A 16,211-nucleotide genomic window follows, 5' to 3' on the forward strand; every position below is an offset into this window, starting at 1 on the left:
TCCTCTCGGGACTGCAACAATGTTGCAAGCTCAACAATGTTGCAAATAGCTTCTCTCGAGACTGCAACAATGTTGCAAGCTCAACAATGTTGCAAATAGCTTCTCTTGAGACTGCAACAATGTTGCGAATAGCTTCTCTCGGGACTGCAACAATGTTGCAAGCTTAACAATGTTGCAAATAGCTTCTCTCGGGACCGCAACAATGTTGCAAACTCAACAATGTTGCAAATAGCTCTTCTCGGGACCGCAACAATGTTGAAAAGTCGAGTCGATTTTTCGGATTTTGTCACAATGTGCCGAACTTCTGAGTTGCAACTATGTTGAATTTTGACGCCGCTCAAAATAGTGACGGGAAATGTCGGATATTTACTCCTGGTAACAGGAGAACATGTATATGCGAAGAGGTGGCACGTTTGCGCCTACGAGCAGGCAACTTGCCCGACATATCTGTAAGTATAGGTTGCCTAATTCAAGGGGCACAATTTTCGGTACGTATGGGAATTCTGGCCAAATTTTACATTTTGGTATCAGGAGAACATGATCCTCGAAGAGGTGGCATAACTTTTATTTATAGCTCGAAACTTATCTTTTGTATCAGGAGAACTTGATGAGTGAGGAGGTAGCATAATTTTTTTTTTGTGACTCGAATCTTACCTTTTGCATCAGGAGAGCATGATGAACCAGGAGGTGGCATAATTTTTAATTGTAACTTGAAACTTACCTTTTTCATCAATAGAGGAAGAGGTGTGCCAGGGAAAGAAGTGAAATGTGCTAGGAAATGAAAGGAAATTAAAATGGTGTCAGGAAGTGTTAGGAGGTTATAGGATGTGTTAGGAGGTGTTAGGAGTTGTTAGGAGGCGTTCAGAGTTGTTGAGTGTTGTTAGGAGGTATTAGGAGATGTTAGGAGGTACTCAGAGGTAGTAGGATGTGTTAGGAAGTTGGTACATCGTTGGCGCAGAGGTGCCCCTGGTATGCAGCAACCGATACTAGCCTGCTTGTCGATTCGGTTGTCATCTCCTAGGCGCAGAGGTGCCCCTTTCATGCGGCAATCTATGCTAGCCGATTTGACGGCTCGGTTGCCATCTCGTAGGCGCAGGCGGATGCGCCCCTAGTATGCGGCAACTCATAGTGGGGCACGGTTGTCATCTTGAAGTTACCGTGCACACCATTGCATAACGACTATGTTGAATAAAATAATACTTGAAAGACTAATTGCAAATGTATCAATTACTACTTGTTTTATTTAAATTCATAATCAATTAATAATATAAGAATTTTATTATAGAAAATATATCGTTATTAATACTTTCTGTATTCTACTTTTTTTTTGACTAATACAGTTGGGAAAGAACCACCTTAATTCAGCAAATCCTAAAAATAAGTAGCATGGTGTTAGCAAAAGAGGATAAAATCACTGACGATTCTGTATCATTAAAAACAACACGTTCGCTTCGATCGACATCGTCTTGATTTATTTCCCGAATACTTCTTCAGATTGTCTACATCGTTCGGAAATGTCGTTTGTACTTACAAGCGTAACGTGACACCTCGCAGAGCGGAGTTCGCGTCGTAAAAATTCTGGATCAGAGGAAGAATCCGAGGGGAGGACACTGGCGTGGGTGGAGTTTGAAGAATCCGTAAAACACGCGAGTAGCTCGACAAGGTTAACATTTTGCGATCCACATTTTTTGATTTCAGTACATTTTCGTTGAGCCTCGCTCGACGTAGAATCGCAAAGGATTAACGAGAGGCCCCTAAGATCGTTGTCCGAGTGTAAAAAGATGAATGACATGAAGAAACCAGGACATTAGACCGTAGACCAGGTAACATAGGACCTTGGGCATCTTGTACGCTACTCCTTTTTAACACAAATTGTACGAATGAAGTATGCGTAAAACTGAAGTTCTGAAGTTTAACCCTTTGAGCAGCGCAAACATACACTTATATTTTTAAGGTTAGGGCCAAAGCAATACATTGCACCCTGTCATTTCTTTTCAGTTCTTTCTAACGTAGACAAATAAATACAATAATACTGCATCTTCCTACAAGCACGTAACCGCAACATTTCTAATAAAACCACCAGTCGACACGAAACTATACAAACGCGAAAAAGCTCGCTCCAGGCGGCGGTATGAAAACTCCCTCATGCCCAAAGGGTTGAAAGAAGGCTACGGAAGAACCCCACGAGTCCAGGGATTAACGTTCGACTTGTCGAGCTACAAGTACACGGCGCTGAACTCTCGCTTCGCAGCGGGAATGACGGTGGTAATAAAATATAACGTTATTATTATCGTTATTATTATCAAATACATCAACGGGGTAATAAAAATAGAAGGAAAAAGCGCGATCCTCGCGATTGTCCGGTGTACGCGAGCGATCGGTGCGGAAGTACATTCACTATTTACACGAATGAGTATTCCATCACGAGTCCTCATCGCTGACGCCTCGAGCCTCGAGCAACGTGGCCGTCGGTTAGGAACTCTGTTTTGTCTCGCATTTGTCGGCCCTTCGCTGCACTTCCGTGCCCGTTGGAGGCTCGAGTCCCTCCGCGTCTTACGACTCCACAGTAGAGGAAGCGTTTCCTTCGGTGGCACGTACGAAAGGATCATCGTCACTATTCGTCGCGGATGTCATCAGGACACGACGCACTTCTCCGTGTCCCTCTGCGGCTGATTCGACGACGGCGACGAGGTCGGGCCGCGTTTTCGCGCGCAGGCGACCGCGTCGTTGGGCACGTACGATATCCTGACGCCGCCGTACGCTCTTCTCGGCGGCAGAGCGTACGCGGCAGCCTCGTCCGAGCTGCTCGAGGAGCTGCAGGTGGAACAGCAGCTCTCCGCGTCCTCCTCCTCGCCGTCGATTCTCGACTTGGACCCTCCTGCAATTAATAAGTAATACAATGTTATCTGTTCTATCGACACACAATTTTATTATATTCGCTAACGGCAATGGATGTTAATTGTTGTACAATGGATTTTTATTCTCTGATCATTTCTGGTCGTTCACATACGAAATACCAAAGCTTACACACCCCAAGCAGACGTGCCAGCGACTTCCTCCGACTGCAAGCTCCTCGATCGAGACACGTTCGTCCTCGACAGCGAGGCTGGCGTCGGGGAGGGCGAGGACGACGAATTCCTGTCGTTCGTCGGCGAAAGGGGGACGCGCGACGACGTTCCTGGGTGATCGTTCACGTCTAAGTCCCCTTGAAACCGTACGCGTCGCGACGTCGGCGTCGGGGGGTCTGTTTGGCCGACGTGGAGGTTCGTCGGCGACGTCGCCGACTCGTGTGCCAAATTGCCACCGGACAACGTACCGATGCCGCCGGCGATAACGATCCCCGTTGACGTAGACGCAGACGCGGAAGCTCCCGACGACGGCCGCGGTGGCGGCGGAAGTTCCGGCATACTCGACGCGTGGGAAGGAGCGCAGTTCTGCACGCATCTCAACGGCTCTCGATCCCTTGCTTGCATCAGTCTGGAACACAAAGAAAGTCGAGATTCTTAGTCTTTGGAGGGGTGTGAAAGACGCCATGATGGCTTTTGGTTGTGTAAAAGAAAGGGTTGATTGGTAAAAGAAAGGGTTTGGTAAAGAATTTAACTTTACGTTGCAGAATTGTCTTATAAGAAGAAGGAAGAAGAATCGGAGAGGAGAAACGAGATCCTCCTCTCACCTCTGAAAGAGAGAATCGATTAACCTTCGCGGTTCTGTTAAACAGGGAGTAAATATACCTTCCCAATTCGCTGCGATTTTCTTCAGGATGAGAACTGCGATCTTGGAGCAGTCTCTCGAGATTCCTCTCGAGGAGCACCCGGTCGAGGCCGCTGGGCCTGGAGCCGCTCGAAGGGAACCCTTCGGCCGTGAATTCGGGACTCAGCGTGCTCTGCGTGGGCGTCGTCGCCAGAGAAGCAGACGTTTGATGATGCTTCCTGGTCATACGAGGTGAATTGCGCGGTGATCCCAGGGTGTGTCTGGATCCTGGCGGCGGGGGAGGTGGCGGAGGGGGCGGTGGACTCGACGAACCTTCACTGGCTGGCGGTTGTCTCCGACCAGTTCTGAAAATGGAACGGTAATGAGATAAGTTATGATTCCCACTCTTCGAACAGCTATCTTCATCAGAACCATAAGCAAATACAAGTCTTTGAAGAACACTGTAGGCCTTTCAAGGTCGTTGGAATTATTTTCAGCAGTGGTATTTCTATTTCGCACTCGAGTGTCCACTCGATATCTCTACCTAACATCGCAAGTATGTCCAACCCTAGGATCAGGTGACTGCATACCTGAGGAAGGAAGGCGGCGGAGGCGGGCCAGCGGAGGAGTCGCTCGGTGTCGTCGGCGGTTCCCCCTTGCTGCAAGCTATGCTGCAATAAATGGCACCTCTTCGAGGCAGGAACGGTCTTCCGAGGAGGGAAGCGCGGCAAGTGGCGCAGCAGAAGCATGCCTCGGTCGCGTGCCAGTGTTGACCCTCGTGCGACATTTGTCCTTGATCGACGCCGATTGGCTCCCCGCAGCTGTCGCAGTACTCGGCGAAGGAGGCGTCGAAGCAGCGTAGACAATACGGTCGACCTTCCCTCATCACGTACCTCTGACCCCCGAGCTGGAAAAGACGATGCAAATTTAGGCGAGAAATTGCTGATCCAAGGGACTCCCGGTCCCTGAATTTCTTTGGTCGACTTCGAGAAGGGAGGAGACCTTCCTGGGAGCATAGCTTGTCGCTTCGTTGGAAGTGTCTCTGCATCTGGAGTCGAATGACTGGCACTTTGAATCTAGGTCGCGGGATCGTAGGGAATTATCTAAAGTAACAGGAAACCTAAATATTAGGAGACGCGGTGGCGTTCGAATACTACAGTGCTATAGTGGACTCGTCGGTAAGGCTACCTAGCAGGCCCGTGCCTTGGACGCCGAGATGTTCAGTAGTCGGCGGGAGTAGATTGTATTAGGTTGTCCCGAAAGTTTCTTTCGCGAGTTGCGCTCAATTATTTTATGTGGTCGTGTTTACATAAATAGACAATCTAATTTCATAGATATTCATGTTGTAACCGTAACGGAGCAAAACGAATCGTGCACAATTCAGCAATGTAACGTAAATTATTGTGCATGTATTACTTATTAATAAAGCGAAAGAAACTTTTGGAACAACCTAATAGGTAGGACGTTAGGCGAGACCGAGCGCTTGTGAGAAACACGGAAACGCGAGGTGTCCCTCTAGTGGCGAGGACAGGAGGTGCCACCAAGCACCTGCTATTTAGATCTGACGATTTCCCAATTCGTCGCCCACTAGTACACCCGGCACTTTTATTTCTGCGTCGAATCGACGCGTTCCCTCAGTGGACGTCCCTGACAAGGGCTGATCGATGCGTCAATAGCGCAGAAAGCGAACGCAGCCACGGATTATCCGATGGTGACGTTCGTCCAGACACGCGATCGTTCATTATCGCGTTCACAGGGACGATAAGAAGCTTTGTCTAGCACAAAAGAGATGTACAGCGCGTGGACTGCGTGTGACATTTATCGACACCTAGATTCAATGAGTTATTGTGCGCGAACTGTATGCCATGGACGGCCGTCACGCGATACGAAGGGGATATAGCTCTGAGGTTGACAGGTCTGGAGCAGGGCGGTGGATGACTCTCGACAAACGTGGACTGCTTGGGTGTAAATAATCGTCTCGTCACGAAACGAGCAAACCCATTGAGGTTACTTAGTCTGAATAGAATTGATAGAAGTAGAGAATTGCATTCACTTCTCGACTCCTAGCAATTCAACCTCGACTACAACTATTATTACTATTTTTAACTAACCAAGGATTAGGAAGGTGGACCTGTCCAAGATCAACATACGTCGCACCGTGATGCAACACTTTCGTCGATATCAACGCTAAATCGGGAGGTATATACGCTCTGAGAAGCCTAGCTAAACCGACACCATCGAGGCCACCTGCAAGGTGCTAATAACACCGAGAGGACGAGAAACCTGTTGCAGTCTATCTTATCATTTAACGCGTCTCCGTTCGGCAGTCCTTTGGCATCTACGCTGTGCATGCGACAAATTATTCATGACCCCTTTTACTAGTTTTCTTGAAATTGTGGCCTCTGCCAGAGTGGACTCGAGAGACTTGGCCTCTTCGAAAGGCTTCGACTACTCGAGGCCTTGATTTATTGATTTCAAATAAAGCTACGATTTAATTTTTTTTTAGATCGGAATCAGCGGGGGTAAGGGGTTCGGAGTCAACGAACCCCTTGACTTCGTCGATAACGTAGAGATAGAGCCTCGATCGATAGGATATGTAGTTTCGTTGGTAACGTGAAACACTCTGGTGGTAAGATTAGGGTCCTACATTACCGTCAGGGTATGCTACGTTACCAATAGAGTACCTTATCTATCGAGTGTCTATCTATGCGTCGAGGTCACTCAAAGACTCGGACATCAAGCCTCTTATAACTCGACCTAACCAAGTTTCTTAACACTTTACCGACCGGTAGCGGTTCAAGATCCTATGCCCTTCTCACCGGCCGCTCCGCAGCAGATCTTCCCTGGCACCGAGAATCGTATAAAAATACGAGAGCTTACAGAGCAAAGCAACTTGTATCTCGATTCAATGCAACAAATACTTGCTAGTTACCGTAGCAGCTACCGGTCGGTAAACGTTGCGGACAAAAAGTCGATTAATCGACTACCGGGTCGGTAAAATGTTAAGCTTCGAGTTATCCTAACAAGAGAAAGGGACAAGGTTCGCGAGAGAATGATCGCAACGAGACTCGAGCCTGTTCGAATCCCATCGTCGTCCCATGGGAGGCATTCCCGATCGTTTTACCTGGCGATCGCACTCCAGACAGGCGAAGTGCCTCATGTGCCATGCCCTGCCCTCCGCCTCGGTGCACTCGTCCGCCAGTATGATCTCGTCGCAGGCGCAGCATCGCGGCTTCAGGGTCTCCGCGTGGTGCCTGCCGCAGTAGAGCCTGCCGTCCCGCCAGAAGTATATCAGGTCGACGAGCAGCTGCCTACAGACGCAGCAGAGGAAGCACGCCGGATGCCAGAGCGCCGATGGTCCAGCACGGCTCGCCGCGACCGCCATTTCACCAGCGGCGATCGGCCTGGCGCACTCGCGGCATCCCGCGCCGTGGGGCCTCTCGAGCTGGCTGGCGTGGCCCCGTCCTAGAGCCTCGCGTTTCCGCTGGGCCGCGAACACCCTGAGCTCCCGCTTCTCCTCCTCGGACAGGCCGCTGCAGTACCTCGCCTCGTTGTCGTGTGGCGGTAGCTGTTGCAGCAGCTGCTTCACCCGCTCCCGCTCGCCCGCGCTACCCGCGTACGGGATCTTGTCTTCCGGTAGCGCGCTGAAATACAGGTGTACCTGCGACAACGTGTACGCGCCACGGATTGTAATTAAGAGCAATCGTGTGGAACAGAGCACCGGTGCCCCTTGCCTGACTGCTTCGGGGCTTGGTCGTTTCGAGGATCGTCGTTTTGCTTGCGAGAGGAGGGAGGAGCCTTGACACGCGTTCGCCGGACGCTGTGCTCGTCGGTGACCGCGGGTTTTTAACAGACTTCGAAAAGGAAGAGGTTATACTCGATTCGACGTGTGTATATATATATGTAAGGAAAATATATTTTACCAAGACTTGAATTTTGCCGCGCTCTGCACTAGATTTCGCTAAATTTCGTTAAATGTAAGGAAAGGAGAGGAATTGACGTAAGACAATATAAAAACTTCAATTGTCGTATCTCTATTTTTCAGGTAGGTTGTAAATATTGTAAATAATGTAAATATCAGAATAATATTATAGAAATTAAAACCTCTACTTTTCAGGGCAACATAATTTGTTTTTCCTTGTCAATTCCTAATAAAATAAAGATCCTATATATTTTATAGGATCCTATATATTTTTTCGGTCGTTACGGTTTAGAATAGCGACGAATGGGTAGGATATTCGAGGCGTTCGGAACTTGGTTCCCTTCGTGACCGATGACGCAGTATCCACGTCTTCGGTACTCGAGAAGACGAGCAAGATTGGTAATTTTCTAATATTTACTTTCGGAGTGCTACGCCCTCTACTAAATGGGAGTCACAGTCGAGAGCTTTTATTTATCGCCACCGCGATACTCGATATTCATCGTTCATGAATAATTCAGAAACGAAGTGCTTACAGTTACACGGGACACGTGACGGACGCTCCTCCCTCGAACAAAACACCGAAACGGGCCTGGGATGTTTTATTACGTTTTTCGGATCGCCGTCCAATCCTAATCCGAATCTACGCGACACTCTCTCGAGTTGCTAGATGTTACATCCGTACCGATCTTTCGGAAGATCCTCGAGACCCTCTGGATCCACGAGTAGCAGAAAGGGATAATACGCGATATTCTCGATGTTTCTGTAAATCCGAAAACGTTTCGAGTGCAAGCCTCCCGTAACTGTCTCGATAAATCAGCTGGAGAGAAAGCAAACCTTTATGCAAATCTAAAGTCACAGCGCGCGGCGCATAGCGTATCAGGGCGCGCCCACTCGAGAGTCAACGAGTCCTGAAAGTTTCGTAACGTTCCGATTCTTTTTCTTTCTTTGTCCCTCGTCGGCCGTAAACGTTTCGCGGCGACTTCTGTCCCGACACGGTATCGGAAAGAACGATTTTTAACGGCCTCGTTTCGATATCTCTTGATCCTAGTTTTTCGGGACAAACGTAACGCGTTCCGTTAATAAGATCGAGGGTATACGAAAGAAGGATTCTTGGGGCATGCGTAGCACTTTTTAGATTTAAAAATATCTCGAATTAACAAGGTTCGGCTTTCCTAGGTAGGCTTCCCCCTTGAAAAACGAACATATTAAAATGAATTTAATACTCTACGGGGGGGCGCAATTTGAAATAAAAATAAGAATAGAAAGATCGTGTTCCTGCGGACGCACGTTTCGCTCCGCGAGGTCTTTCCACTCGCAAGAATTCGAGGAACGACGTGGCTCGATTGAAACGTTGAAAGAACGAAAGGGAAAAAAAAAACGGACATTTCATGGGCCGTAACCCACTAAATTCGACAGGCGGAGGAAGAGAATCGAGCAGCCGTCGGTTCGGATCAGTATTCCACGCACGATTGGACGGTTGTTTCTTACTTGATCCGGCCTGAGACCAGGCGGCACCCACGTGTACTCCTCCAGCGCGCATCCGCTGTCATCGTCGCTCTGCGAGTGCCTCTGATGATGCATCAGGGCCTCCTGAAGCGCCAGCCCGGGCGGTGCCGCTTGGACGGGACTCTTGAAGGGCTCCTGGTGAGAAGAACCGGCGGCCCCGCTTTGGAACGCCATGGCCATTGCCATCGGCGGGCCAGGACCGAGGCCCAGTCCCGAGGGACCGCCCGCCTCCGTCGAAGTCCGCTGATGCTCCTCCCTCGGGCACCTGCAGCTTCTGCACACTTTTCTGAAAAACGACAATCGACGGATCTCGTTAGAATTCGAACGACGTCGCGTAGAAGTGGATGAGAAAATCGATAGTTTGCTATCGTTCGGAGTTAATCGAAGCTAATCGTCGAAGATGCGTGTTCTAAATCAAAGTATGCATATACGGTAAAGACTGGATTAACTGTCAAACATTGCAGTTCTCCGGTCGAGGTTTCTATTCTGTAGAACGTAGAAAAGGACAGAGAGTGAAAGAGAAAGAGGTCCGAGGAAAACAGCAGTCGGGAAAAGCGTATCGGGGTGACGATAATAATGTTTCACCGATATTTCAGTTAGAATCATATTACATTGTTCTGATCGCCCAGTGTCAAAGGGGATCCCCCGGTTTAGTCATTTTGCGTTTATGCGGTCAATCCTGTCTTGCACTTATCCAGTCTTTACTGTACGTTATATAAAAATCATCGTCATCGTTATAGTTTATCATCGTGCACATAGTCATCGTCGCGATTCACGTTACATCATCACGATTTTGAAAATAACGTACCAAAAATATTGCATGACCGAACTCCCGCGTCTCGAACACGACCTGACCCGATAAAACCTGACCGTCGACCCGACGTCGCCGAGGAATCGTATGTTAACTCAATCTCAGGATTCATTGGAAGAACATAAAGTCAAGTACGGACTTAAGTACTGCATAAAACGAACGCTATTAGCGTTAACCTTTCTCTCCGGCGGAGAGCGAGAAACTCTATTTCTATTAGATGTCGTAAATTAAATTTATCGGTTATCCTGACCACGGACGGCATAAATGAATCTATCCCACTTCTGAAACCAATAAATTCCACATTTATCATTTGAGATTTAACGCCTAGACCGTTATGCTTGACCGGAAACGACTGATTATCGAATTTATTGCGCGGATGACGAAGGAACGCGCTCCCGTTGGAAACGAAAAGTTCGGAATTTGGTGACAGCGAAGAGGAAATGATTAGATTCGGAAGCAAGCTCTATAAACCAAGTTTCCGACACGACAACCCTAACCGCAACGCCGCAATCCGCGACGGCACAGTGCGCGTTGCATATTAATATAAAACCATGTTCCCAGAAAAAATTGTGGCATTCCATTCCTACGGGAAGCGATAAAACCCATCCGCCATTTGCTTTCTTAATTCCTAGGAAACGGAGGGGCGTACCATTCGCTACAGAAATCCGCAGACTATAAAACCGAGAGCACTCAAAATCATCATATATTACGATTTACCATTTACGATCCATTAAAAGATTGTGCCTCTTCGCGAGAAAATGATAAACGAGTATTACGATAATGATTAACGGTTACGCGCAAACAACTAACGCTCACACGCTTTTTTTAAAATCGGCGCAATTTCGAGGAGCGTCATCGTTATTGTTGTCGGCATTGTCGCTACCAGAATTTTCGTATCGTCGTTATTGTTATTACGTAGCGTTCGTTGCGACTATCATCGTCATAGTCGTTCATTATCAGCGCTCCACGGCGCAACCGTGGATAAGGATCTCCGCGACATTAGAAACCTAGCGTCGTTTGTACAAGTAAACAAATGACTCGACGTCACCGCTACATTACGCTAATCGTCTCGAATCATCGACTCACCCAACGAAAACCGAAGGTCACGTGTCCCGACTCGAAGGACCACTCCATCGTCCCGCTTACACTCCCAAAACCCGTAACAATCGACACTTGAATAAATTGTTCAAATAGATTAACCCTGTCTCGATAAATAGAAAGTACCCGCCCCATCGTCGCGTTCAACCTCTAACTCGATCCAACCAACGAAACACTCGAAAATCCGATCGCAATCGACTGGCGATCGAGAAAAAGATCGAGGCCTGGTCGACGGATACGAAACTTTCCCCCCTCGGGCGGTCCGCGCGAGAAACGGGAGCAACAGGGCGCGGTGAACTCACTCCGAAGAGGCGGCGGCGACATCGTAACCCGAATGCAGGGAGCTGCAATCGGCGACGCGGTTGCATTCCTGCTCCCCGAGCCTGCGATCCTGCTCGAAGGCCGCCGCGGCATCATGGGCGCCGTTCAGGTACTCGACGCACTTCTCCGTGGGACTGGTGCCGGAGGCAGCCAGGGTTGGACACCCCACGACCACCCCGACGACGTCTCCCTCGTGAATCCCATCCTCTCTGCTCCTGAGGAACGCGTCCAGGTAGTGCTCGTCCGCGGGGGGCAATTCGTAGACAGCGCCGGGATTCGTCCAAGTGTTCTCCAGCTCCTGACGGCTGGCAGCCTCGTCCTCGACTTTCCCCGCGTGCTCGTTCTTTCTGGCGTAGAGCTTGCGCAGGTAGGCCTCCTGGTGGCTCCTGGTGGCCCAGCAGCCGCCCTGCCACCACCTCTTGGAGCCCAGCAGCGAGGTCTTCCGTCTCCTGGCTAGGCTCGACATCGTCTCGAAGACGTCACCGGTGCGCTGCTCCGGACCACTCGGCGGTCCCCCTCGTGAGACTCTCGCTTTATCTCGGAGAGGCTCGCCTTATCCGCAGGCGGGGGATCGCTGTGCGTCGTTCTCTCTCGCCGGTGCTCGTTTCGCGTTCAATCCCAGCCGCGTTAAGCCTCTCCGCGATCATCCGACGATAGCCTACCGATCGTTCTTCGCCTCGATCAGCCTGGACGGCGCTCGATAAGATCGTGGTCTCGGTCGCGGTCCAGGTGGAGCCACCTGGACGAAGAGAACGAGGAAGAAGGGGGCATAGACAACGGAGAGGAAGAAGAAGCCGTCATCGTCAAGTGGACACCGCGTCGATGGAGATCCCTCGAGGTCCCGTTTCCACGGACGATCAAACACGGCTTAGGGGCTTGATCGCAAACGATATCCCAGCGAAGGAACGACACTGCGCATTGAATTCGGACGAATTTTTATTCTCGTAGATCGCGACAATTGCGATCACCAAAAGTCTCGAGTATTATTCCCTCGGAGTAACTGTCCCAGTAGTCGTCGTTCTATCCACCGTCCGCAAAGTCTCGTTCACCGCGACTGCATTCCGCGATAGCAAACGCCGGTTTATCGATTCACGGACATCTTTTGTTCGCCGCTCGAAATCTTCATCTGGACGAGAATCTTGGCAATCTCTGGGGTCTCGCGGTGATCATGGCACGCGGCGATCACGGCAATAAGGACGTGGCCCGACGGCAAGGAAGAGACAGAGGCCCCGTGGCCCGCGGTGGTAGGAGGGGATCGGGCGAAAGCTAGCGAGGGGAGAGGAGCTGAAGGAGAGAGAAAGGTGGCGGCGAACAGAAAAACGAAGAGAACAGGAAAGAGAGACAGTCTGGAGGAAGGGAGAGCCAATCTGTACGTATAACCGGTAGTACGGCCGGAGATTAACGTTTTAATACGCGGCGCGTATCCGCGGATACAAAGGGAAACCGATAACGTTTCGCGCGGTCACGAAGTGTGGACCCACGGAACGCTGGGCCCGGTCCCTCCCGCGTGTCCTTGGGTGTGGAATCGGCCGCGGAGTTCTCCAGAGGGTTTCCTCGAGGCGTCAATTCCCGATCGGGCCTCTTTGGACTTCGTTCGAACCAACTCGATGCACGTAGGGCCCTCGACGCGCGATGTTCGCGCATCTTGAGGTTCGCGGAACGATCCACCGGTCGGAAGACAGCGTCATCACGGGCCCGGAGCGGATCTCCATCCACCGTTGATCACTCTGCAGTCTACGGGCCCAACGATCACGGGCCAAGCATGTCGCGAGTCGCTGCCGATATCCGCCCGCGGAGATTCTGGAACAATCTCGCGGTTTTCGAAGATTCGAACACTCCGTGAGGCCCCGAAAACGCGCACGGTGGCCCAAATCACCGAGAAACAAGTACAAGTAGTAATTCTTCACAGGACGATCCCGTCTTCGCTAATCCAGGACGCCGCGAAGAAACGGACACTGAACGTGCTTCGGGGTCCTAGGGCGCTGGTACATCCGTCGTCGATCACGCGAGAAGTCACCAACGCCGTGGATTAATACTGGTGTGGCTAATGTCCAGCGTATCACTGATCAACGTGCGTTTGGAACGGTCCCAGATCTCGCGAGGCCCTGCTACATAGGAACTGATGGCACCACGTCGCAACCGGCGTTGACCACGCGCAATTAAAACGGTTTTATAACCGGCGTCCTAGATTTATTCGTCAGGCGTTCTGCCTCGTAACAGGTATTCTGGGACTCGAGGCTCCTGGAGACGAGGATCGCTAGTCCAAGCACCGTCGATCACGTCGCGGATCGATCCTGAAACTGCCGATATCGCGCGTCACTGCTCGAAAATGCGCGCGAAGCGTGGGTCGCGGTCTCGAGCCTCGAATAATGGTGTGCTCGAGGATGTAAGCGCACTGCTCGCGAGGCCTCGCGGTTAATTGGCGGCACTAGGGCCCAGCCGGCGGCGCTGAGCACGAACGAGTCGAAACGATTTTAGTCGCGGTGTCCCGGGCTTTTCTACTCGGGCGTGCTGTGGCCGAGCGGACACTGAGCGTACACTGGGACTCCGAGCCCGCGGAGAAGGGTGGGGGGTGCTAGCAGACCACCGTCCAGAGGGCCCCTCGAGGGAACGGAGAACGAGGGGCCCGTTCCCCGCTGTACCGCTGCGTCGGTGAGCGTAACCACCGCGCCGCCAATGCCAGCCAGGCTACCCCCTCCACAAGGCTCGGCTGCCTTCCTTCCCGATATATTTATATTCGTTTCTAATACGTGTGGCGTGTCGGGCCCCGACGCCTCGCCGAAGGGGCCCCCGTTCGTGTACGCGCGCGCTCGCGTTGCTTTTACGCCGCCAGTGCCTCGACGTGTGCGTGCGCAGCCTGCGTCGCGACGAATAACAGCCCCCCGAAGGCGATCTCGCGCTGGACCGACACGGCCGGTACGCAATTCGGATCGCAAAATTACGAAAAATCGCGGCTGAATACAAATTTCGTAATTGCGAGAGGATACGGTGTTTTCTGTTTGGAAAACGCGATTATTTAAGTGAGAAATCAGGTCTATCCCGAAGACAGACATTTTACGAGAAGTTTCGTAGCTTCTTGCAACTGTACGACGGATCGTTAGGGTCCTCCACTGGTTGAGTTCGATGCTGTTAGTAGATTCATATAGGCGACCATCGCCTGTATGTCGATCCCCAGCCCGAGGACTTTAGAAAATAATCGATGCAGAGGTTCTGGTCTGATTGTTAAGTGGGTGGATTCTCGATTTTGTGAATTTGTTGCAGCAGCAACGGTTCGATCCAAACGATTACCCGACCGGTTCTATAGAAAATGGACCGAACCACTGAGGGATACCGCAGATACTCTCGATACACTCGATACACTGGGATGCTTTTTTTTTTTTGGGATGCTCGAGTCTCTCGATTTTCTCGTGTAAGTTCTTTAATCTAGGGGCACGTCATGTTTATAGTTGCTAATTGACCATTAACGGAAGGATTTACTGACATTAAAACGAGGATCTCGTCAAACAGGTCCCAGGACTGACGAGAACGTTTTATTGGAACCTATATTTCGGACGTCCAAGTGTACCAGGTCAAAATATTAGTCGTACGACGGGTGACTGACAGGGTCTGTGAAAATGAAAACGAGCTGCGTTCGAGCGAGTCGTCCAACTTCCATAGACCCCCTGCCTCGGTCACCCAGGCGCATCGTTCAACGGACGCTGAAGATGGTACTCCATCACCTGGCTAGCGTCGTGATCGATGAAATTTAAGATCCCGATTACTCCCAACAGGACTCGACCGTCTCTAATCGGTCTCGTATACCGAAACGCAGCCAATGCGTAGTCTTCAACCACCCAACTATCAACTCGAAACTTCGAAGATCCTAATTAGCAAACTAGCGAACTAGACTAGTCGAGTGTCTCCACCCAGGTCCATTGAACCTTCCACGGGATCAGGAAATTCTTACGTAACGCAACGGGAACTGGTCCCTTTCTCGACTATTGCCGGATCGCCTAATGATACGGAGTTTTCCATGGCCAACAAGAATTCCATCGCTTAATCATCGTTACCCGTATCCTCCAAGATTCCAGCGTATCCTCCGATCCAACTGATCGCTGCCAAGCACCAGGAACGGGTGCATTTCGCTCCAGCCTCCCGACGATTTTCGCCTCTTTGCTCCTTTTCTCGAGGCGCATTCCATCGCTGGCCAATCTTTCGATGGCTTATTTCTTTTTTTACCGACTAATTGCATTTTCTATCGAACAGGAGGAGTCCGGTATTTATCGCCGACCAATTAAACGCACGCGCTACCCCTTTGCCTGTTTCTTATTTATCGGCTATTCGGTTGCTTAGGGTCGAAGGGGACGCATAAATACGTTCGCCAGAATCCTCTTCGATCTCGTGGCTCTGTTGGTTCCGATTCGCTCGTGCAACTCCGTTAATCTAAAGACACGTCGTGTTCACAGTTGCTAACTGACAGGTTTACCGATAATACCGGATACCTTATCAACAGTTATTCAAATAGAGGGTACGACGTCAAATTCTCGGTGTACGAAGTCCCCCTGGATGTCTCGAGGTCGCTACGAATCTTCGTTTCATCTTTTATGCTTTCCGTTGATGGTTCCCTAATAACCGTTAACTCCCGGCACCCTGAGTCTTTAGTCATTTGATTTTTTCTGGTCAGAGTGCAAGCGCTATCGCGTCCCACCCAGGAACATTAGTTACGAGAGCAGGGGTCAGCTTGACGCGTTACTCGGTGGCCCCAAGCTCTACAGAACGACTCGATGACTTTCGCGAGTAACGAGAAGAAAAGAAACGAGCGAATTGGTACTATGGTGACTCTGTACATCAACCGGTTAAACCGAGTGGAAAGCTCAACCTCGA

General features: G+C 50.4%; 1 protein-coding gene across 2 annotated transcripts in view; it reads right to left on the reverse strand.

Annotated features, from left to right (window-relative positions):
- Positions 1 to 1,327: 1,327 nt before the first annotated feature.
- The window catches only part of LOC128894636 (protein prickle-like), a 112,211-nt gene continuing 97,327 nt past the window's right edge, over positions 1,328 to 16,211 (reverse strand). The window contains exons 1-7 of one of the 2 annotated variants that reach the window (XM_054156496.1): positions 11,330 to 13,791; positions 9,101 to 9,404; positions 6,815 to 7,351; positions 4,281 to 4,597; positions 3,732 to 4,055; positions 3,032 to 3,477; positions 1,328 to 2,878 (exon numbers count right to left, since the gene is read on the reverse strand). In XM_054156496.1, the coding sequence (XP_054012471.1) occupies positions 2,634 to 2,878; positions 3,032 to 3,477; positions 3,732 to 4,055; positions 4,281 to 4,597; positions 6,815 to 7,351; positions 9,101 to 9,404; positions 11,330 to 11,814 (2,658 nt within the window). In that variant the 5' untranslated portion in view covers positions 11,815 to 13,791 and the 3' untranslated portion in view covers positions 1,328 to 2,633. Of the gene's footprint in view, positions 2,879 to 3,031; positions 3,478 to 3,731; positions 4,056 to 4,280; positions 4,598 to 6,814; positions 7,352 to 9,100; positions 9,405 to 11,329; positions 13,792 to 16,211 lie in introns of those variants that run through there. The other variant, XM_054156497.1, reaches the window with a different exon arrangement.

Source organism: Hylaeus anthracinus, unplaced genomic scaffold, assembly GCF_026225885.1.
Source record: "Hylaeus anthracinus isolate JK02 unplaced genomic scaffold, UHH_iyHylAnth1.0_haploid 4, whole genome shotgun sequence".
Classification (NCBI taxonomy): domain Eukaryota; kingdom Metazoa; phylum Arthropoda; class Insecta; order Hymenoptera; family Colletidae; genus Hylaeus; species Hylaeus anthracinus.